This window comes from Squalius cephalus (genome assembly GCF_949319135.1).
Source record: "Squalius cephalus genome assembly, chromosome: 9".
Taxonomy (NCBI): Eukaryota; Metazoa; Chordata; class Actinopteri; order Cypriniformes; family Leuciscidae; genus Squalius; species Squalius cephalus.
The window spans coordinates 15,926,331-15,948,497 of NC_137130.1; the positions used below are offsets into that span (position 1 = coordinate 15,926,331).

The following is a 22,167-nucleotide window of genomic DNA, read 5'->3' on the forward strand; positions in this document are numbered from 1 at the left end:
GGTTTGGGTTTAGAACTTTACAGGAAATAAACTTTTCATAGCAGTATTTCAGCAGAAATATAGAGATAATGATTAAACCTTAAGTTCGAAATTTATATATTTGCATTTGTCTGTTGCCTATACAATCTGTTCTAGATTCTATAAGTGAGCATGATCGTTATCATAGCACTACTATACTGCATACAATATAAAATGCATTTTTACATTTTCTGAGAGAAATGTGTGTGTGATGCTGCTTACCTATGCATGTTGGCGGCGGTTGGTTGCCAAGGTGTTGCTGTGGGGTTAATGTCTTGAGGTTGAATATAGGCTACTCATTGCTATGCTGTTAATATTTGAATGCATCCTTCGTGGATGTTTTAATCGTCCACCAGGCGAAGCCTGATCAAATACTATTGGAAGAAGACAAGTCATGAATCATCGATGTTACACGAAGTAGGCCAAAATGTGGTATCGGATATTGAAGGTATAGCTCATGAACTTTCATCTTCTTCTTGTAGGCTAATAGTTTTACTTAATTAAAAATAATTATCTATAATAATAATTATAATTTGCTTGGTTATTTTGCTCAATGCTCATGAATAATAACAGTATGGAATTGTTTCCTCAACGAAATAAAAAGTTTTTTTCAATTCTGACTTTTTCCCTTATAATATCTCGCGATTCTGAGACTGAAAAAAAAGTTACAAGCCTAAACCAGAGAATTGACTCAGATAATTGACTCAGAAAAATCGAGATAAACTTGCAATTCTGAGTGATAGTTATAAATTAAAGGTGGAATTGTGGGACAAAAAGTAGCAATTACCTTTTTTATTTATTATTCTTATTATTCCGTGGCGGAAATACACGACGGAGGGGAGGAGCATAGGAAAACTGCAGCTCCCATCATGCACCGGTGCTTTCGTTTTCATTCGTCTGTCTCGCGGGCTTTGCTTTGTTATGGCGGTATCGTTCGAAACTCACCAAAGTTCAGACGTCAACTGCTGAAATCTTTAAATACCCGCCTTGGCAACCCCCAGACCAAGGTATGACATATTCATTCACAGCTCTTTAACGATTTTTAAAAGTGATATTGTATCGAAAACTGGATTTATATTAAAAAATGCTTACAATCTTTCTGTGCCTTAAAATACTGTTTTATAATTGCCGAACACAACCAGTGTTAAAACTTAAATGCGCTGCTTACCTAACGTTAGACAGGATTTTGGTCGTCGCTGGCAGTTTATTTCAGTTCGTTATTTTCCGTTTATGTCAAGAGGCACTGAGACATTGTTTGATGTGTTGTTTATCTGTGTGTGAAATAGAGAGCTTATGTTATTACAGAATTGGATAAAAGTGAGATGCTATGGATTTTAATTTTCATCTCTAACAATTGGTCATGCCCAGTAGTTAAAGTAGTAAAAGCATTTCCCCCCCAAAAAACGTAAATGTGAGTTGAAGTGAGCCATTTACTCAACTGATAGTGATGAGCTTTCCATTCAATTGCAGGAAATAATATTACTGTTATAAATACTCTTCGAAAACGTTCAATTATCCTAGTTAAAATATCCTATTTCCATGCTGGTTTATGAAAATGTGAAAAGTGTGCAGCAAAATAACACTATAATTGGACTATGCATTATTAAATTGTATTTTCCATTTGTCTTTCTTTAGACCACAACTTAAGCAAAAGGTGGCACAGCTTACCCCACTACAAATACCCCCGGTTTGACAGACAAGGTTTAAGCCTAGTCCCAGACTAAAATGAACGTTTGAGCTGTTTTAACTGAAAGCAACTTGCACTGACATCTTAAAATATGTAAGTGCCATTGTTTCGTCACAAGATGCACACCAGTAATTCTTTTCTAAGGAAAATGTAAAAATAAAATAAAAATCGACTTAAATGTCCTGATTAAAGGCTTAATCCTAACTTAATCTAAGGCCTGTATGTGAAACCAGGCCATAGAAATAAAGTACTCTACTCTCTCATCTTCTTATCTCTCTGTCTGAATAATTGCACTCAGTGGAGTTAACATGACCAACAGTTTAAATATGAATTTGTGAACCCACCTTTTTAGGGTTTGAATCAGGCCAACATCATCATGTTACCATCTCCAGCTGGACTCCAGCAAGGGCAGTTTCACTTCCTCTCTCAGTGGATCCCGGATAGCTCCCGTGCTGGGGTGATATTAAAAGGTTCCCCAGGAGAAGCCAGTTCTGGGTCAGTCCGGAGTAGCGGCAGTCTGGTGGTTCAGGATCCAGATGACTCCTTTATCTGCCAGTTTGCCCCGCTGCCGATCTCCCGACGCAGCAGCTGTGCCAGCGTGGATGTGTGCAGTCCAGGTGGAAGTGGCAAGACACTCGGTGAAACTGAGTTGTTTGATGCATCTTTAAATAGTGAGATGCAAAGTATGCAAGATGTTTTAAGAAACACACGGGATCTCCCATTAATAGCTAAGCTTGAACAGGTGAGTTAAGGTCCACAATTAATGTGAATTTTGCAGAGATCTTGCTTTAATAAATTTGTCTGCTTCTTTTCTTCTTGGGTATTTTGAATTAGTTAATTTCATCCCATATGTCAAGATAAAGGGATGATCTGTTAGAATTGCTTGATGGTATGTTACGTTTAATTCACAATTATGTGAAATAATTTACAAGTCTAATAATTTAGATTTCTTATTTAGAGTGTGTTGCTTAGTCAAAGCATTTAAAGCAATAGTATTTTAAATGTTTCAGGTTTAGTTTTGTAAATTATTTAATGACTTGTTTGTTTACTCAGCTGAAGCAAATGCAACATCGCATGCAGGAGCAGCTAAAAACCCATCAGCAGGAACAGCTGTTTAGATTACAGCATGAACCACAAAGACTTCTGGGAAATCTACAGAATACTGCAGGTACATGATTTATGGTGCATGTGTCATTCGCCTGTATGCTAAGAGCTCTTATTTAGTACATTTAACCTTGGTTGAACAACAAAATTGAGCCCTCCAAGCTGTTAAGGCATTGCATCACACTTTGAATATACATAACACTGTTTGGTCTAAACTTCACTTTATATGGTTGCTAACCATCAAGACAGGATGAGCTTTGACTAACTTTCTCCATATGCTGCTCTAGAGACCAGTATGTTGAACCAGGAACAAAGTGTGGTGGAGTTGAACACTGGACATAATGACAATGATCCTGATTCTGAAGAATCCTTTCAGTCAACGATAGAAGATCAAACTCTATATAGAAAAGAGTGTAACTCAGAGCCACGGGACAGGTAAACTTCAAAAATGCAAGATGGAATACATTGCTTTGACAATTGACAAATGTATTGTGTCAGTTTGGTTAACGTGTTATGTGTGTATTTGTTTTAGACCTATCAAATCAGGTTTGAGAACATTTGAGGAAATCCTGGAAGAACAGCTCAAGATGGAAGACCAGAGACTGAAGGGCAAGGTCAGTTACAGAACATGAGGTTACTTAGTGTACAAACCTTAGACGACATACAAATTAATGTTCATGTTGAGAATGATGTGTGCAGCTGAAGACTGAGGAGATGATGTCAATGATATTTGGAATCAGTAATAAATACAATGTTTTTCTCAATATCTTTATAAGCAGTTTTTCAGTAGATGTGACCAAACAGAGTTTGTATATAACTTTTAAGAAAAGTTCTTAAAAGTTATAAAAAGTTATAACTATTAAGTCTATATAAGTATCCTCTGTGCAGTACAAAGCATATATGTTGCATTTTTTTCTTATGTAATGTGAATTGGCCTTATTTATCTTCATATCCATGTCTCATCTTCTTCACTTATGTAGAATGCTCCAGCTGAAAGTATGAAGGTAAAGAGACCCTTTCTTAAACGAGGAGAAGGTCTGGCCAGGTTTATCGGGGGAAAAGCCGCTGTACAATCACACAGAAACAGTCCACCTAACCCCAATCCCTCCTTGTGCCCAAATCCAAAAGTTTCCCAAGGCCCAGGCATGAAGTCCAAGAAGAAGTCCATAGTAAACAAAACCGAAGGCTCAAAATCGGCACACCATGTGATACAACGCAAGACTGCTGTGCTCAACAAAGAAAATTTTCCTCAGAATAAAACTACAGCACCATTCACCAAGATGACAGTTCAACCTCATGTTCTTGTTGCACACCAGGGTCAGAATATGGGCTCCATCTCAGCTATGTTCAAGCGAAAACCTTATCCCTTATCCAAGCAGAAGATCAACAGTGTCACTACAACAGACGACAATAAAGGAAGAGCATGTAATCGTGTAGAGGATAATGCCTGTGTTGCAGAAAACTCATTTGAGGTGTGGTTTACGGAGCGGAGGGAGCGCTGGGAACAAGATCACCAGCTTGAATGTGCCGAACTCGGAGAGTTTGAGTTGCTAGAAAGAGCAGCAGATGAAATATCCTTTTCCAGCAACTCGTCCTTCATCAGCACCCTTCTTCACAAAGATCGTAGACGTCTCTCCTCCACACCCATCAAATCAACCTATCAATCTGCACAAGGGCCCACAGTTGCTCCTGGTCCCACGTTGGGCCATAGTGTACCAGTGCCTCCTATAAACACAGCGATACAGAGAGACGTCATTGGCACAAGGCCGAACGAACTAATGAGAGGGTTCTCTGAAAAGGAAACTGATGAAAAGTTGGATAACAAATTGTGCAGTAACTCAGATTTGCAACCCCTTCCCATCATGTCCAATCCACCCATAAGCCACTGCTTTCAAGTGCCCACCACTCTGCCTTATGATAAAAGCACCTATCAAGACAGGGACGGAGCCAGCAGTCCAGAGGGAGATGAAAGGAATTTAAGTAACAATGGAGACTCTACTCTTGTAGAATCAAGGGGCCAGTTAGAGTTTGATGACGATGATACCTGGAATGAACCTGAGGATGAGTCCAGCTGTCCTGCAGAGGAATCCTTATCAGAGAGGGCGCTGAAAAGGAAGGTTGCCTTCTCCAAGGGGGTAAAACCAGTAGGTAGTAGTCCACATGCAGTTGGAAATCACAAAGAAGCTCCATCAACATGCCAGTTGGTATTAAAACTGTTTCCAGTGCTAAAGGATAAACCTTCTCCTCCAGTAACTGTGCAGGAACCACAGAACATGCCCAGTGAAGAAGGAACAGGTAACGGTAGAAGTTTTGACGGTCTGCATACAGCTACTGAATGTGCTTATTTGCTTACTGAAATGTTTTTATATTTTAAATCATTATCATTGCAAGATCTTCAGACCTGCTTCCTAATGAAGAAATTATCATAATCAATGCTGTGTAAAACTAAAACAAAATGGATGTCTTCAGTGTCATATGATCCTCCAGCAATTATTCTAACATGCTGATATGGTGCTCAAGAAACATTTCTTATTATCAATGTTGAAAACAGTTTGATTAAATTTGGAAAAGTTTGATCAATATAATGCATCCTTTCTGAATAAATGTATTAATTTATTTACTAAACATCTTACTAACCCCAAAGTTGTAAACTGGAGGATACATGCATGATTACATTTCAGGAAAAACATCTAAACTTTTTTTCTAAATGTGCACATATGTAATGCAGTGGTTACATACAGTACTTGCATGATCCTACTAAATCCTGAAACAATTTTTTTTTTTTTTTAGCTCAATCGAGACTTCTTCGTGAGCGTTTGGTGGAGCTGGAAACAGAGATTGAAAGGTTCAAATCTGAGAATGTGTCACTCGTCAAACTAAAGCAGGAGAACCAGGAAACAAGAGATAATCTCAAGTATGGCTCTTTACCTTTCTTCTTTAAATACTCAAAATACTAAATGTGTAATTTGATAAATATTTCTAAATTGCAAATGCCTTGGCAATATGAATATATAGTTATTTGTCATGCCTAAAACAAATATAACTGAAAACTTAAATAACTTTCCAATACAGGAAAGATAGGGCTGAATTTGAAAAGAAGAGGATGGAGGAAATTGCAAAGTGGGAGGAGTTTAAAAGGGAGGAAAATAAGAAACTGCAGCGTGAAAAGAAGCTTTTTGAAAAGCATGCAGCAACTGTGAGAGCAAGACCTGACAAACAAGAACGAGATGAGATCCAGGTCTGGTTTAATTATCGTCTATTGAAAAAATATCATTTGGACACTACACTATTTGTTATTATAATGAATTGTTTGATGTGTTTTAAATTTGGCCTTTGGTTTATGTCTGTATCAGGCTCTAAAGCAGCAATTAAACGCGCTGCAAGAGGATCTGCGCAAACGAGAGGCTCGTTGGAGCAACACACAGAGCCGTCTTCGGCAGCAGGTAGACGCTTTGAGTGCAGAGAACGCGTCCCTCAGAGACCAAGTGCGGACACTGGAGAAACTGCGTCTCAGTGTGTGGAAGAGTGCTGAGAAAGAGAAGGAAAAAGGAAGGCTCTCTGCGTCTAGTAATAGAGCTAGTACTGGATCCAAAAGTACAGATTCTAGGGTAAGTGTGGATTGGCAGGTCTGAAGGTCCTTCCCTTCATGCATAACACTAAACAATAATGATTGCTTATTTAAATAACTTAAATATACCTATAAACATGTTCATTTGTGTAAGTTTTCACATTCTTACTAGTATGTCTGTTTTTGTGTGTCTAGAGTCCCTCCCTGAGTGCAAAAAGCAACAGCAGCAATAAGGGAAGTCCAGAAACACAGATTCCTCTCACAGACTCGGGTAGGTATTATTTATCAACATCACTAGTGCGTATTTGTGCTTTTTAGTGTGCTTTAGGTTTGGGTATCTTTTTAATTTGAATGAATCCGATTTTGCTTATCGATTCCTGATTTTGCTTTTTTTTTTTAAGTAGATATCATTCAAGTCTTATTACAAAACATTTCATTGCAGCTGAATACCATGAACAAAAATCAGCAGGCTAAAGAACACTTACAGAAGGAACTTTTGACTATGGTTTAAAAATACCATAGCAAAAACAACTAGCCTAACTAATATAAATTTCAAGCATTATTAAAGACAAATAAACAATAAAAAAGACAAATAAACAAATTAGCAATCACACAAATAAATACAACTGAACAAAGATACGATTGAAATAAACCGTGTTTTAAGATTTTCAGGCATTTAGGTACAGAAACTAATCAAATGTAAAATAATACTGGACTTTATAAATAAAATGTACATTACAAATATTGTTACAAAAGTTATTCAGTCAACAGCGAGTCAATTTTGTTGTTTGATCAATGTTATTATAGAGACAGCAGCAGAAATTTTAGGCTGCTGTCATTTTAAAAGCTACACGGATCCAATATTGTTACACATGCGTTTTCTTTGTCAGCTGTTTGCATTCACTTAAAACATAACCGACTGTATATGAATATTTCTACATATTTTTGTGTATTTGTCCGTTCAAAAAGACGTAGAAGAGTTCAGTATCGTGCACTATTAAACAGCTTTCTGTGCACATGTTTTGGATGTGTGTGTAGCACAGAAAACACCATGCGAGAATTCTTGCGCTTGAATGGTTTAAAGTCATATTAAAATGCACACAAAGGAATCGATAAGAGGAATCTAAATTTAAATTGTATAACAAGTATCCGATTCTAGAATTGGAATCGATTTTTGATTCCCAACCCTTGTGTGATTACATTGTAGCATGACTCACAAATAATCAATCACATTTTGCCACAGCTTTTTTCCCTGAACAAATGAAAGAGGCTATCAGCTTCAAAAGGGAGCACAGTCCAGTGGGAACTCAGTGTACAGATGGACTGGTTATGACTCAGAGGAACCATGATGCTCCACTGATTAACACAGCTGTCATCGGACAGTCAGAGGAGGAACAGGAAGAGATCACGCAGTCTGACAACAAGGTAATATGTCTTGTTTAGCTCCAATTCAAAGCTCATATAGTGCTGACATTGAGGGAATGCCATTTCAAACAAAACTGAACCACACCCTTCCATAAGGGAAGTGTAGAAATGATGGTCACATTACTAAAGTTATCAAAATGCCCAATTTCTAATGGAATTCGGGGTCTAACTCATATTCATGTATGTTTCAGATTGAGAAGGTTCTTCCTGATGGAGGTCGACTTGTCGTTTTTCCTAATGGCACAAGGAAAGAGCTCTCTGCCGATGGACAGACTGTCAAAGTCATGTTTTTCAACGGGGATGTAAAACATACAATGCCCGATCAAAGAGTGGTGAGGCATGGACTCTGAAGAGTGTTGTTTCCATCTCTTATTAGGAAGTTTACACCATGTAATTTATGCGCTGTATTTGTGCTGTTTTTTGGTGTAATGGCGTTTTGACGGTTAACAATTAAAACTAAGTGAATTTAAAATCAGGAAAGCGTTTCAATTAGTAATGCCATTCTCTTTCAGATTTATTACTACGCTGAAGCTCAGACCACACACATCACCTACCCTGATGGGATGGAAGTGCTTCAGTTTCCTAACAATCAAACAGGTGGGCCTGAATTTCTTTCAAAATTAATATTTAGAGGTCCAGTATTATGTCCAGACTACATTTTAAGTCTTAATCTTCCCCCCATGCCTATTTTAGAGAAACACTTTCCAGATGGTCGTAAGGAAATCACTTTCCCTGATCAGACAGTCAAGACTCTTTACCCTGATGGAAGAGAGGAAAGTGTACTGTCAGATGGAACAATAATACAGCTGAATCCGTGAGTACAACTCATGGCCCTCCACCTCACTGTGTTATAATAAAGAGACACATAACGTATTGAAGTCAGAGCATTTTTATTCTGCTTTCTTTCAGAGATGGTAGTAAGGTGATCCAGTTTAACACTGGCCAGCGGGAGATCCACACTTTAGATTTTAAAAGACGGGAATATCCAGATGGTACGGTTAAAACCGTTTACTCAGATGGACGGCAGGAGACACAATACCCAACAGGACGTGTGCGGTTAAAAGATGCACAGGGTAATGTCATTATGGACACTAAGACATGAATGATCCACAATGCTCTGTTTTAAGGAAGGAAAACATGGCCTTGAATGAATTTAAGTGAAAGAATATGTGTGCATTTTGTAAATGTGTCAAGTATTTATTTCTGTAAAAAATAAATCTTATGATGTTGAGTTTAGTTTTGTGTGCGAAAGGTATAGTTCTAAATGATACTTTTTTGGGAAATAAAATAGGCTTGATGCCATTCAGTGATAAATGATAAATTGCCTAGTCAATGTTGGTATCAGTAGAATAGGTCACTACAGCCTTGGCCAAAAGTATTGGCAGTGACATACATTTTGTTTTGCAAAGTTTGCTGCTTTCAGTGTAACTGATCATTTAACAAGTGTTTAAAGGCTTTTATTGGCAAAAACATTTACAGTGTTGATCCTTTTTCTTCTTCATAACCTCACTCTGCAATTCACACTTACATGCTGGATATCATCTTCTGGGCCAAATCCTGACTGAAGGCTACCCATTTCTGTTGATTGACCACAGGTTTTCTATGGGATTAAGATTTAGAGCTTGGATTTTAGGAGTTGCCTGGCCACAGGTCAAATTTCAATGTAATGATCTTAGAGCCACTTTCATTATCCACTTGCCTTGTGACAGAGCTCCATCATGCTGGAAAATGCAGATCATCACCAAATTGCTCCTGGATCATTTTGATAACATCCTTTATTCATGGCAGTGTTTTGGGGCTGAATTGTGAGAGAGCCCATTCCCTTGGATGAAAAGCACCACACATGGATGGTCTCAGGATGCTTCACTGTTGGCATGACACAGGAATCATGGTAGCTTTTACCTTCTTATGACAATTTTCCAGATGTCCCAAACAGTTGAAAGAGGGCTTCATCAGTAAAAATATATTTGTACGTGCCATCTAATCCTTGTATTTCCTGCAGAATTTCAGTCTGTCATTATTTTTTCTTGGAGAGAAGTGGCTTCTTTACAACAGGCCATGTCTAAAAGACTTCACCTCATTGTGCGTGCAGTTGCACTCACACCCACCTGCTGCCAATAATAAGCAAGTTCTGCACTGGTGGTGACATGATTCTGTAGTTGACTTTTCCTTGCGGACACTCCTGGGATGTCCTGAAGCCTTTACTGCAGTTGAACTTCTCTCCTTGAAGCTCTTGATGATCCAGTAAAAGGTTCTTTCAGGTGCGTGCGCAAGGCCATTTTGAGGCAAAGCGACGATGGCTGCATGTCTTTCTTTGGAGGTAACCATTATTACTAATACAAGAACACAATGACTGGAAGCACTTCTTCCCTCCTTTAACAGCAATTAGTCTGCTCTTACCCAATCAGAATGATTTCACCAGAGTAGTACTTTTTCACACTTTCCCATGTGCTGATAACATTATTAGTGAAATGTTAGCTGGTCAGTTTTGTGTCATGCCCAAAGAAATTGGGTTTTAGTCAAAGTAAAAAAAAGAAACAGAAACAATTCCCCAGAAACAATGGGAATAAACACATTAACTGAAGCAGAAGCTTTGCGAAACAAATTGTCACTGCTAATACTTTTGGCCACAGCTGTAAATTAGAATGAGATGATTCTATGATAAATCAGAGTTTTAAATAATTCCTTATGACTAAGAGGATAAAGAAATTAGATTAACTGTACTGGTACCTTTTACTAGACTAGCATCATTCTATGCAATTCCTCAGAAAGAATATGGACATATATTTGGTTCATAACCTTTTTTAAGATAATTTAAGGCTCACTATGTAACTTTTGGCCCTCTAGCAATAAAAAAAAACAAAAAAAACCATGCATTTTGCAGAAGAACATTGTTTTGGTTGTGCTTTGGCTCTGCGTGAATATGGTTGTCCTACTGCTTATAAAACATTCATTAATAGGCTTAAGAGATATAACCAGTTTAGATCTCAAGCCGACTAGCTGAACACAGAGTACCGTAACTATTAATAGACAGTATGGTGTTAGAAAGCTACATGACAAATTATCTGTTCAATAAAATACCTTACTCCCCTGTTGAGTGATAAAAAACGGCACTTCACTTGTACAAAATTTCCCAAACTAAAGCCATTTTTTCAAAATTTTATTAAGAGCTCTGTCATGTTCTTTTTGCAAGCCGACTCTTCTCTGTTCGCCATTTTTTTTAAATGAGTGACTCCCTGGAGGTTTGCGATTTAGCTGCTCCATGTCAACCTTTCTCGGTCGTTGTCACAACTAAACTAAACTAGTCTACTCCCACACCATACATGCATCAACGTAGCCGGAGCAACTCTCCATTTACATATATGACGAGACACTCACAGACAAGAGTCTTATGTAAACAATTTCCCACAAAAACCATCCCACTAGGGATGAATCAGGGTAAGACAAAAACACATTTTGGAAGGATTGATGTATTCATTTCAAGTAATTTTGAAGAAAAAGTTACAGTGTACCTTTAAAGGACAATGATTTAAGATAACGTAAAGTGAAAATTTCTTGTAGTGGTCTTAAGATAAAAGTGCATCAACAGGTCAATTTAGCCATTTGTTGACCACAAATGATGAGCAAGGATTTACAAAATTAGCAAAAATTGTCAGTTATGATTTAGTACAAACACTTGAGCCAATAAGTCACAAGACTTGTGAGCCGGCAAAAGTCAATAAGAGTTTTTATTCAGCTCTGCAGAAGAGATATCTTAAACATCAACAAAATCTTTCGGAATCTTTCAAAACCAAATTCTGAAGCAGCCTTAAATTTTAATAAAAATATTTAACAAAATTAGGCATAGCTGTACAAACATAAAACTGGCCAAATATATTAACAACTGCACAAATAAAGTAGCATAAACCCCCTAATGCTTTAACATAAAATGAAACTACTACACCAACATAAAAAGTTTTGCCTTCAAAAGCTATGAATGCTGAAAATCCTCAGCGTCACTGCCACAACCTACAGAAACTGAAAATAAAACATGATAGATACACAAATGTTTTTATTTATTTATTTATTTATTTAATCTCACACTTACCTTTATTCATAATCAGCAAGGCCTTTCTCCACCAGACGTGTGTGGACAAGTGTTCCATCCGCATTATACAGCAACACAGTCAGCTGTGGTTCCGTTGCCTGAATTGCACATTTGGATAGATTTAAACATTCATGCAACTGTTTTCCAATTGACCAAAACGCATCTTAATACCAGGTGTAAACAGCCTTAATGTTACATGAAAATTCTGTTCCCTTTTACACCTTTGGTTGTCTCTGATTAGTATGAGAATACACAGTTGCATTAAAATGTCTCAAGTGAAATTCAACTTTAGCTTTTCATTTACACCTCCACTGAATGTGAACTCCAACATTTAAACATGGTCAAGAGTGATCAGATCATGATCCAGTCACCAAAAATGCATGTTATGCCATGCCAGGTGTAAAAGGGGACACATTCCTGCAACTATGAATAAGGCGTACAGTGACCACCGCAGTGAGCTCTCCGTTCAACAGGTCGATCATCTCCAGCATGGCTTTCATAGTCCACTCAGGCCGATAAGGTATCCGCTCCATCTCCAAGCTCACGTTTGCTGGTTTGAAGCCTGCTAACTTGACGTAAACAGCTGCACAGGGATAATGATGGAGGGATGCAGGGAGCTGCCGCAATCTGCAGTGACAACACACATGCATATGTTTTTTGACATGTTATTTGATTTTGAATAGGGTTGTAATAAATTACTTCTTTTAATGCAGTGGTTCTCAACCGGGGGCTAGGACCCTTTAGGGGGCCTCAAGCTGACAATGACTACGTTTACAAGCTGTCAATATTCGGGTTATGGTCGGGTTAAGGTCACTATTCGGGTTTCTGAAACATTCGGAATAACCTGAAACATTCGGAATAACCTGTTTACATGCGTGAGCAGAGAGTTACTCCTGTATACGTGGAATTTGTAATCAATTGGCAATATCCCGATGTAAACGGCGACGCACGGTTAGCATAAATACTGTGTGCATAAAATTAACAAAAAACAAGAGACGTCTTTTTACACATCATCATGAGGAGACCGCAAAATAGTAATAGGCACTGCCTTGCACTGCCATTACATTAATATGACGTTTATTTTACTTATTTATCAGGGACAGTGCATGTTAGGCAGCAGTTGTGGTACTAATGAGTAGCATTACCATTTATTATAACAATTGACCTTAGTTACGTAGCTATTTTGCTCAGATAAGGCGAGCTAACCTACCTTGGTCATCAGGTAACTGCTCCTGTTCGTCCTCAAAGCCGACATCTACCCCGCTGTTTTCGGCAGTAGTGATGGGCCTATTCCCCAAAATCTCATCCATTATATCGAACTGGGGGAAAGAAGACGGGTCGGACCCGCTAGTACCGTTTTGTTTCTTCGCCTTGTAGTATGCCTTTTTCAGCGTCTTCCAGCGGTACTTGATTTGGTCTGGCATCCGTACAAACCCTGCTTCGCATAACTTTTCAGTCACCTTCTTGTAAATCTCACTATCTCTGTACTTTCTGCCGTCAACAAAAGACATTATATTCATGGTTTTCACCACACTAATAAAAAAATTGGTTTCCTCCTCGCTCCAAAGGTGTGGTGCTGTGCTGCGTCTCGCCATGTTTACCTCTACTTCTTGTTTACTTCCGGTATACTGCACGTGGGTTTTTTGTATGCGCCGAAAGACCAAGATTCCTTGCGAATAGAACATGCGCAGAACACAAATCAATGTTCCTTTTGATGGGGATATGCCGATACGTGTTTACATGACCAAATATTTGGGTTAGAAAAGGGGTAACCCAGGGATCATATTCGGGTTTTTAAAAACCGGAATATGAGCATATTCGGGTTTTTGCCGGTGTTTACATGGCCGTGCGCGACCGGGTTATTGCTAATATTTCGGTTTTGAACGGGTTATTGGCTGCTTGTAAACGTAGTCAATGATTTAACAAGACAAAACAAAAATAGCTAAATTTACTAAAACTCTACATTTTTAAGAGTGAAAAACCTATAAAAGAATTTAAACAAGAACGAGGCCTTAATGCAATTACAAAAATGGCCTGCACAAAGTCTTGCAATGTCAATAGTTGTATAATCTACAGTCTTACTTGTTTACAGATAAAATGTCATCCGAGCCAAAATCCACATGTCTCACAAGGAGCTTGAGAGAAGGAGTGACTTCAGAAAATCCCAGTAGCTTCGCACGATAATATTTACCATCACTGTATTCGGCAAGACAGGGACACTCTGCACACAAACACACAATGAAAAACATCCATTCAACAAATCGCTTGTTTTCTGCTGGAGCCAATTCTAACGGGCCACAGGCGAGGAATGAAAAACGTATGGTCTCAGATTTTAGTTTCTTAAATAAACGTATACAAAAGGCATGTATGCAAACACACACAGTGCCACTGAGGTCTTTGTCAATAGGTTATGGTTCATTTCAATGTGATCAAACATAAGCACCAATGGGGAAGTCTGTCAGCAGGCTCAGGTTTCCAACACTGTCATTCACACGCTCGAGAGCTTCCTCCAAACTCTCTCCCTGCTCCAGTTTTCTCCGAGTCTTTTCCAACACACACAGGAACACCTGCAAGCACACATCAGATTCAATGAAAGCAATGTACAGTAATTGGCTGTAAATGAGCAGTCATATTTACAGCTGTACTGCAGCTCAATAGGAATCTATTCGATCTGGAATTTCATGTGAGGGTGAAAGATTTTCCCATGCCAATTTCACAACAGGTTCAAGTTGGTCACAGATTTGCCACGTTAAAAACAGAAAGCACCCTCTATGTAAGATGTGCGGGACAATTTTTGCCAGTGAATTTTCTCTAATGTTACTGGTTCTTCTAATACTGGTGCTGCACTTCAAATTTAAGACCAACTCTTTGAGACGACAAATTCATAAGGTGTATTTTTCTACATGAATGTCTGATGAACAAAGCCAGATATAAACATGTGACGGAAGGTTTGAACGCAGACCCATCAGCTCACATACCTCATTAGGGGTGCGGATATGCTTGACCCTGGCAGGGAAATGTTTTCTTTCTTTAGGAATCTGGAGTTCTTTATAGATCCCTAAAACAGGTTGGGGCTCCTCCAATCCCTAAAAACACAACACCCTGCTACTAAACCAGCTCTGAAATTTTAGTAAGCAAACTGAGTGATTGCTATGAAATTTATTTCACCAGAAATTAAGGAATTGTACAACGTCAACAGAAATGAAACTTCTACCTCTGTGTTTAGATCCCAGTCATCCAAATCAAGGGCAGGAGGCTTAACCACATAATCCTGGAAAGAAACACTGTCAATACCTACACCTCACACAAGCAAAACAAACCCCCTCCCACTAATCTCCATTGATCAGACCTCTTTGCTGCTGATGGCAGGGTCAAAAGTGGCATATTGGTGGTGCACCATTATCTTGCTAAGAGCCATGCCATCCACCATTATCTCTACCGTAACACAGTCACATGGATCTTCTGGGTGTTCCTGCAAAACAACAGGTTTACTGGGAGAGAGTTGACTGCTTGTCAACACATGATGATTTGACCTATAAGTGATTAATACAGTTCTGCTGATACATGAAGTGGTGTAGATGTAAATAAGTACATGCAAATTTACTTTACCATAATGTAGACATTGACTGAACGCCCAAGTAGCAACTCCTTCAAAAGCACCACAGCATCCCACTGCCATCCCTTCCCGATCTGTAACAGTTAAAGCCTGATGATTTGCTGAAAACCAGACTACTTAAATCACATTCAAATAATTACTTTGAATTTTAAATAAATTAATGAACTAATGAAAGGATTAATCTCAGAAAGAAATGTCTTGGTCTTATTTAACACCATTAAAACAAAATATTTGTATAATACATAAAACACATCCTGTTTACAGGATTTATATATTTTTTGCATTGTGAGAATATTTATTAAAATAATGTCAGATTGCAAACCCACTTTAAATGGCTATAAAATATGCTTTATTTTCTTTATGCAAAATTACATTTTGTAGTACATTTTAAACATTTTATTTATATTGTTTTTGGGATGAAATATGATCATACACAAAATAATTGTAGAAATCTCACAGCTAAGAGGTTAAAACAGGGTTTCCTGGGGTTTGTGAGTTGATAAACTAATAAATAAAAAAATCAATGTAAATATCATGCATCAATGTAAAAAGAAAAAACAATGTAAAAAGAAAAAACTAAAAAGCTACGGACTGCAGCTTTAAAGGATGCACTGCTGTGGATGATCACATTGCCAAGTTTACATTCCAAGTGATCAAATTCAAATGACCACACACACGTACCGGTATGACTCCATTTATCTGACAAGGCACACAGAGTTGCGGCACATCCTCACAGAGAACCACTGGGTACACGTGACAAACCGGGATGCTCTCCATAAGTCCCTGATCCACATATCGGACCTGTAACAATTACATCACAAACTGGTAAACAAAACAATACAACCCATAGTGTTAAGCCAATTATATTTGATCAGAGAATTTGGGATTTATAAATAAATTCACTTTCACACAGAAGTAATGCAATGCAATGAAAGCACACTGACCTTCACGTGTCCTCCAATGACCTCCTGCACCTGACCTCTGTACCAGAACATGTCGGTTCCCATGACAGCACAGCCCAAAACTCCTTTCCAGTTGTAGTTCTTCTGTCTCGGAAGAGTTTTAATGTGCTGTTGCAGCCGCTCCCGCAAGCGATCAAACTCGCACACTAAACAGCAGAAAAAAAGAAAAATTAGTACTGGAAGAGGACATATAATGAGAAACAAATGTTCCTTGCCCATGTTTAAAAACATATGACCATGGTCATCTTTTTCAACTTGAGAATTATGTCATAAGGTGTGTTCACACGCCCTGTGTTTCTCAATTAAAATGGACCCTAGTGCGATTGCTCTGTTAGTGCTGCCATCCGAACCCTGGTGCGCACCAAACAAGTGAACCGAGACGAACTCTGGTGTGGTTCGAATGAAATATAAACGCAACACGGACCAAAGACATGTAAACGTTTAGTTCGGACCAAACGAACTGAACTAGTGTGAACACACCCATAACTGGGTGTCACATCACTTGGCTGTTTTGTATAGTTTGGCCGCCACCTCAATGCATCCTATAAATGTTGTCATGTGTCTTTGCACACATCCAGCCCACAGTCCATGTGAGAGGTAAATTTGGTGAATGGTAGCTCTACACATGCAATCATATAGGCAGTGTTGGATTTTATTTTTAGCTCCTTTTCCTTCTCATCATGTAGACAACGGGTTAAGTAAAATTTGAATGAACATGTAATATAGTGCATACATTTAGCAAAATGCTCCTCTCTAGAATTCTTTTCTAGCTGACTAACAAGTTTATGGACATTGAATGGCTCCTCTGAGGCAAATGTAATGGTATGTGACAGTTTACAAACTGTTTTATTGAGGTCTTTCCCCATTTGTAACACAGATTAAGCGATTACATAAGACAATACATTTCAGAAAGTTGTACCGTTTCTTTTAACATACCTTCTGATGTTCATTCACGCTTATTTCATCCTATAACTACTAATAAAGCAGAAGAGATGATCGGTTCACATGCCGCTTAAACTGAAGCACTACAGTGATCGGTCACGCCGCATTAAAGAGCACAAAAAACATATTTATTGTTTGTATTCCGAGGTAAAATTGGCAGAATTTGAAAGCTGAGAATTTGTTTATTAAAAGGAACAAACATATTAAAAGCAACATTAAAAGTTACAAAGCCCTACAAATTGTTCAACAGAGATGAGGACTATTTGAAAAAGTCTGATATTTTTTGTTTTGACATTTTTCTGTCGCATGAAGCTAACCCTTCCTTTCCCCGTGCATATTTTGCACCCCAAACTCAGTGAGTGAAACTGGTGCACAGTCAAATTTTTATAACGGAAACAACAAAAGATTTGATAGGCTACTCATCACAGAACACGCAGGTAAAAAGGCATTACATGCAAATTTTTAAATCATAACGCACATTTATATTGTGGCCAGTGGCAATCTCATTACAAATATCAGGATAGCAAATCATAACAGAAATCATTTACATAAAATTTAAGGCTGAGAGAGATGCTGAAAAGTTGTATTTGTTTTAGCTACCAATAAAAACTGCACACACCTGCTTGGTGTGTCATTGCGTAAATGACACCTTGTTCAGAGATGGCCGAGATGCTCATGAGCGCGTTTCCGCAGGGAGGCAGCTCTGGAGGGGGGTAAGAGCGTGTCTGCACTCTCTCTGGTGGTGGGCTAAAGCGAGGGGTGGGTGTGGGCGGAGTCTGAGATGGACTCACTATTCTCTGTGGCTCAGGAACCTCCTCACTCAACACACACTCTTCTGAAAAGATTGTGGAAGCAGCCCTAGGAACAGTTTACTTCAGTATATGCAGGGCTTGACATTTATGTTCATCTGAATTACTACTTTCCTTCAGTGACATTTTTCTTACTTTCTCTCCTTTAGTGCAAGCCCTTCACTAATGAGAAAATCAGCAAAATTGACGTTTTGACCGGCCCGGTTCGAACAGAACAGAGACACAAGCACTGGGCTGGCGGTTGGCTCCTGAGAGGGAAATTACACACACAGAATCAGAGACAGGAACTGGCTGTAATAGAGTTAACTTCTATGGCTTTTTCATTTCTTTACACTCATCCTAACCTTTATGTTCATTACAGCCATGGCACCAGTCAAGTAGAGAGAGATAAAGTCACACGCTGTGGCTGTCCACGTAGAGCGACCACCAGCTGGCCTGAGAGTTAGAAGAGGAAGAGAACATAAATTGCTGAATTAAAAAAAATATATTTCCCTGTTACATATGCCAAATGATCAATGAAAAAGTTGTTTGTTTTGTGATAGAGTCCCTCCAAATATCCTCCAGGTCCTGCACATTCATTGGTTTTCCAGCATCTTCTGCATATTTGAACCCTCCAACAGTGATTGTATGGTTTTGAGATACATCTTTTCTCACTAAGGACAATTGAGGGACTCAAACAACTATTACAAAAGGTGCAAACATTCACTGATGCTCAAGACCAACAAAATATATTAAAAAAATAAAAAAAATAAAAGCTGGGGTTTGTTCATTTTTTTTTAAAGATCTTATTTTTCCATTTAATACTGCCCTTTAGAAGCTAAATATGATACTTCCATGATTCCCTGAAGAGAAAATGGGTACAATTTACTCTATCAGCAATTATTGTTTCTGCAAAGCGCAAGTAAACATATGACTGCAACTGTATATGCACAACTATGGGAAAAAGATCATTTACCTTATACCACTGAGGTTACATTCCAGTAGGAAAGATCCAATCAGATCCGCACAGAGGGGTCTGAGATTGTTCACATGGAGATTCACTTTATTACCAAAGTCACAACGCAAAACCTATAAACACACACCAGTTTAATTAAACAGCAGATTCCCACTCTTTCCATTTTATTCAATAAGTGTGTGCACGAATACCTCTGCAACACCACTAGTGGACACGCTGCACACTTTTCCTCTTTCCCAAACCCCAGTGTTATTAGCAGCACAGAACATCTCTGCTTCCCAGTGAATCTCCTGCGGCTCAGACTTAGAAAAGAGACTCTTCAGCGTGTCGTGGATTCTGCAAACATTGCGAGCAAAATGGCAGTGTTACAACTTCAAATGCATCTGATGACTATAGAATATGGACTGAGGAAATCAGGCACCTCTTCAGCTGGCTGTCAAACTGCAGCAGCTGCACAAAGATGTTTCCAGGGGAGGTGACGTGCGTCACACGAACTCTGATGTCTTTGAGACAGGTAGGCAGACTCAGGCTGGGCTTCAGCTCTTCAGAAGCAGGAGGGGGAGTCGGCACAACAGACCGAACTTCCTCTTCAAATGGAGGGTCCCAAACGGTCGTCTCCAAGGGCTGGGTGTCTTTAACCTGGATCCTGATAAAGCAGGAGAAAATGAACATGGAAAAGAATTAATTTTACAGCTTAGCTTGAATGAGCGAGCAAGAGGGGAAAAAAAGAAAAAGGGACAGAAAGAACAAAAAACAGAAAGAAAGATGGTCCAGATGTTTCTTTGGTCTTTTTACAACTTACTGTTTACTGGAAACAGCAAGGCCATTTCTGACCAGTATGTCCTCAATACTGGTTCCTGGAAAATCGTCCCCAATCTCATACAGACACACAGGCACAGGTCTAGTGTTGGACTCTGAATAAACGTGAGTGACAAGCAAAAATGTACAGTATACCACATTACCCTCAATCTCATTATGGAAAATTAATATAAAAACTACAGAAATGTAAACCTTAAACTTGCTTAAAAGCATTGATGTATATCTGTGTGTGTTTATAAAGGGTGTAACAGTTCTGTTTATATATCTAAAAAAAAAAAAAAAAAAAAAAAAAATCCACCCACGGTTCAGGCTCGGCACGCACTTGCACCGCGGTTTCTCAAATCTGACGACGCAGACACATCTATAATATGGTTTGTTGAGATAATGTAGGTTTCTACATTAGAATAATGTAGATAATGTAGGTTGTAGGATAATGTAGGTTTCTGTCGATGAATACACATTCTATCTTCCCCTAAACTTAAGGGGGTTGCACACCTGACGCACAGCGCCGCGTCTAGGACAACTCGTGCGATACGCACACCGGACGCGCACTCTCAATTTATGGCCAACAATATTGTTATGTTTAAGGACATTATGGAATTAAGATAATGTGTGTACTATGTTATGATTGTACTGTACAATTAAATAGAATCGTTGCGGAGTCTGCAGTCTGAACACTTTACCTCAGAGCGTCCGTTAACTGAATGAATTGAGAATCTCACCTGAAAATCCGATAACATCAGCCATTTTCATTCAAGCAGCTGATTTCTGTAAATTAATGTAAAACTAAATGTATATTGCTGCACAGGGTGAAGTCAGTATATACATTAATGACGATTTGAGACAAATAAATGTACATTTAATGTAAAACTATGTAAATGGCGCTCTGTGGCGCAGCAGGATTTTGAACAAGGTCTTGAGCCGTTGCTGGGCGCCGCGGACAGACGCCGCTGGTGTGTACACTCAGAGAATAATGTGTTCGAATTTAAAAGACGTGGCGCTGCGCGTCCGGTGTGTGACCCCCTTTAGTTCAATAGGAGTGCCATATGCTCTAATATGACCAGTCGTTTATGCCGTCATCACCCAGGTGTTGATAACACGTGAGCGCAGGTGAGACCTGAACAGCACACATTGCTATCTGTGTTCAAACTAAACTCATTTAAACATTCAAGCCCAAGTAGAGGTGAAAGAACTTGCACACATTGTGAGAAGATTTGTGTGTGCAATCATCTGAAGAACGCACACACGGAAAGCCGCATCTCAGACAGTGCGCAAATATTGAGTTCTATTTCAAGTTATGTGCTTGAATGGACAAATTCACAAAAATACTGTAAACAGTCAAGAAAGACAACATGTATATCAGTATCAGTGTATGTGTATATGTAGTGGACTAAATCTATTGCTTGTAGTTCGATTATTAGTTCATATTTTCTTTATTTTTATTTGACAGTAGTCCTTTTTCCCTAAACATAGCACTTACCGAACCGTACCGAAACCATGAACCTAAGAAATAAAAACCAAACCTTTTGTAATTTGAACCGTTACACCCCTTGTGTTTATGTCTGTAGGTGTAAAGTTACGTTTTGGCACAACAGTGATAAGTTTACGCTCCACGAGTTCCTTAAACATATCACAGGCTTCATCACTCCATGTTTTCTGCAAACTGACCACATCATTCAGACTGCACCACAAGGCCTGAAAATAGATGGACAGATAGGCTTCGTTAAGTTGGTTATTTATCAGAGGTCTCATGCCGATGACTGAAGTGTGCTTGTAAGACCTGCTTTGACGGGATCATTCTTACTAGTAGGATGCTATCTAGTGCTGCAGGGTCATTTTCACTGCACATTTGATTTTAAATATTGAATTTAATTTTTATGTTGACAATCAAAATAAAACAAACAGAATTCAAGGGGAATGAAATTATTAAATTTACACACTTGAAGGATTAGTTTCATAGATGTAGATAAGTTCAACCAAAATTGACAGAATCATTTGCAGTAGGGTGTCAGAGTAGAGTTTCGGTGAGGAAAGATTGAGGAACAGCCGATATATCATCTACTTGGGTCCTTTAACAGAAAAAACTGGAGCATGCATGATCTGGATTTTCAATATTTAGCAGTGGTGGACAGTAACAAAGTATTTTGTTACTGTACTTAAGTACATTTTCAAATA

The 22,167-nt window shown here is 38.6% G+C and overlaps 2 protein-coding genes across 4 annotated transcripts in view; one reads left to right on the forward strand and one right to left on the reverse strand.

Annotated features, from left to right (window-relative positions):
• Nucleotides 1-852: 852 nt before the first annotated feature.
• Nucleotides 853-9,267, forward strand: cpap (centrosome assembly and centriole elongation protein). Of its 2 annotated transcripts, none has more exons than XM_079881451.1 (15): nucleotides 853-1,025; nucleotides 2,058-2,447; nucleotides 2,759-2,873; nucleotides 3,097-3,244; nucleotides 3,342-3,423; nucleotides 3,790-5,104; nucleotides 5,600-5,723; nucleotides 5,882-6,047; nucleotides 6,163-6,417; nucleotides 6,573-6,648; nucleotides 7,621-7,802; nucleotides 7,994-8,134; nucleotides 8,315-8,399; nucleotides 8,496-8,616; nucleotides 8,712-9,267. In XM_079881451.1, exons 1-15 carry the CDS (start codon nucleotides 888-890, stop codon nucleotides 8,902-8,904), a joined length of 3,531 nt encoding a protein of 1,176 aa, XP_079737577.1. In that variant the 5' UTR covers nucleotides 853-887; the 3' UTR covers nucleotides 8,905-9,267. The 2 variants fall into 2 exon arrangements, with proteins under 2 accessions (XP_079737577.1, XP_079737578.1); XM_079881452.1 differs by lacking the exon at nucleotides 853-1,025 and adding an exon at nucleotides 1,723-1,798.
• Nucleotides 9,268-11,516: 2,249 nt separating this feature from the next.
• rnf17 (ring finger protein 17) overlaps nucleotides 11,517-22,167 on the reverse strand; it is a 41,673-nt gene continuing 31,022 nt past the window's right edge. For both annotated transcript variants that reach the window (XM_079881591.1, XM_079881590.1), the window contains exons 19-37: nucleotides 21,573-21,687; nucleotides 19,976-20,087; nucleotides 19,595-19,819; nucleotides 19,365-19,509; nucleotides 19,174-19,286; nucleotides 18,563-18,653; nucleotides 18,354-18,466; nucleotides 18,029-18,267; nucleotides 16,450-16,613; nucleotides 16,187-16,306; nucleotides 15,499-15,579; nucleotides 15,239-15,361; nucleotides 15,104-15,160; nucleotides 14,868-14,975; nucleotides 14,333-14,456; nucleotides 13,972-14,110; nucleotides 12,330-12,516; nucleotides 11,890-11,987; nucleotides 11,517-11,819 (exon numbers count right to left, since the gene is read on the reverse strand). In XM_079881591.1, the coding sequence (XP_079737717.1) occupies nucleotides 11,892-11,987; nucleotides 12,330-12,516; nucleotides 13,972-14,110; nucleotides 14,333-14,456; nucleotides 14,868-14,975; nucleotides 15,104-15,160; nucleotides 15,239-15,361; nucleotides 15,499-15,579; nucleotides 16,187-16,306; nucleotides 16,450-16,613; nucleotides 18,029-18,267; nucleotides 18,354-18,466; nucleotides 18,563-18,653; nucleotides 19,174-19,286; nucleotides 19,365-19,509; nucleotides 19,595-19,819; nucleotides 19,976-20,087; nucleotides 21,573-21,687 (2,352 nt within the window). In that variant the 3' untranslated portion in view covers nucleotides 11,517-11,819; nucleotides 11,890-11,891. The remainder of the gene's footprint in view (nucleotides 11,820-11,889; nucleotides 11,988-12,329; nucleotides 12,517-13,971; nucleotides 14,111-14,332; nucleotides 14,457-14,867; nucleotides 14,976-15,103; nucleotides 15,161-15,238; nucleotides 15,362-15,498; nucleotides 15,580-16,186; nucleotides 16,307-16,449; nucleotides 16,614-18,028; nucleotides 18,268-18,353; nucleotides 18,467-18,562; nucleotides 18,654-19,173; nucleotides 19,287-19,364; nucleotides 19,510-19,594; nucleotides 19,820-19,975; nucleotides 20,088-21,572; nucleotides 21,688-22,167) is intronic.